This window comes from Diachasma alloeum, unplaced genomic scaffold (genome assembly GCF_001412515.2).
Source record: "Diachasma alloeum isolate Michigan unplaced genomic scaffold, Dall2.0 Dall_scaffold_02001, whole genome shotgun sequence".
NCBI classification, from domain to species: Eukaryota; Metazoa; Arthropoda; class Insecta; order Hymenoptera; family Braconidae; genus Diachasma; species Diachasma alloeum.
This window is the reverse complement of record NW_021682035.1, coordinates 24,930-25,813: the sequence shown is the minus strand read 5'-3', so window position 1 is coordinate 25,813 and position 884 is coordinate 24,930. Positions and strand designations below refer to the sequence as shown.

The window sequence follows — 884 nt, the reverse complement described above, 5'->3', positions numbered from 1 at the left end:
ATTCCTATTATCAAGAATCTAGTTGGGTTCTATAATGATACTAAACATCACACAATTCGAATGAAACCGAAAGATGTCACTGCTGCTCATGAGAATTACCTCTTACGTCATGTCTATGGAAAACTCAAAGCACCTCGCACAAAGAGAATCAAATTCAAGGTTGGAGATAAGGTGCGCGTCAGCAAGTACAAGAATGTTTTCGAGAAAGGTTATACACCCAACTGGACAACTGAGATATTTACGATTAGTGAAGTGGTAAATACTAATCCTGTGACCTACAAACTCATCGACTATGAGGATGAACCAATTGAGGGTGGATTCTACCAGGAGGAGTTGACGAAAGTCACACACCCTGACGTCTACCTCGTGGATAAGATACTTCGAAGACGTGGGAACGAAGTCTTTGTCAAGTGGCTTGGTTTCGATGATTCCCATAATACTTGGATAAATAAGAATGAATTATAATTAAATCAGTGGCAAATAAAAAACATAATTTACAGAGATTTATACATTTTTTTTATTATGGAATGTTTATCATTATTTTATTTACAATAACCATATGGTATAGTATCGTAAGAGTCTGGTAACAATATTCTCTTGTCATCTTCCCAACTTAAAGCTAACTTCCTTTGCTCAACAGTCCTAACTTCATGTTTATCGCTCTTGATCAAATATTGTGACTTAACAATATTATTATGATTATCTAGACAGTCTTTATAATCATCAAACGTAATCCTCTTCAATACTGATCCTTTCACTCCTTTAGCACGCTTCTTTGCTCTCTCATCACCGTGAATTTTGAATGTATACAGTTTTGCTCTCAATCCTACGAACTCACTCATGACTTTGCCATTGCATTCATCCTTCATAAGTCCCAGTACTTT

At 36.0% G+C, this 884-nt stretch overlaps 1 protein-coding gene across 1 annotated transcript; it reads left to right on the top strand.

Annotated features, from left to right (window-relative positions):
- Positions 1 to 60: 60 nt before the first annotated feature.
- LOC107046796 lies at positions 61 to 465 on the top strand. The gene has a single exon (XM_015269505.1). The coding sequence runs from the start codon at positions 61 to 63 to the stop codon at positions 463 to 465; it is 405 nt and encodes a 134-aa protein (XP_015124991.1).
- Positions 466 to 884: the final 419 nt, after the last annotated feature.

Coding starts and splice junctions, on each gene's coding strand:
- LOC107046796 (XM_015269505.1), top strand. CDS start 61: ATGAAACCGAAAGATGTCACTGCTGCTCATGAGAATTACCTCTTACGT.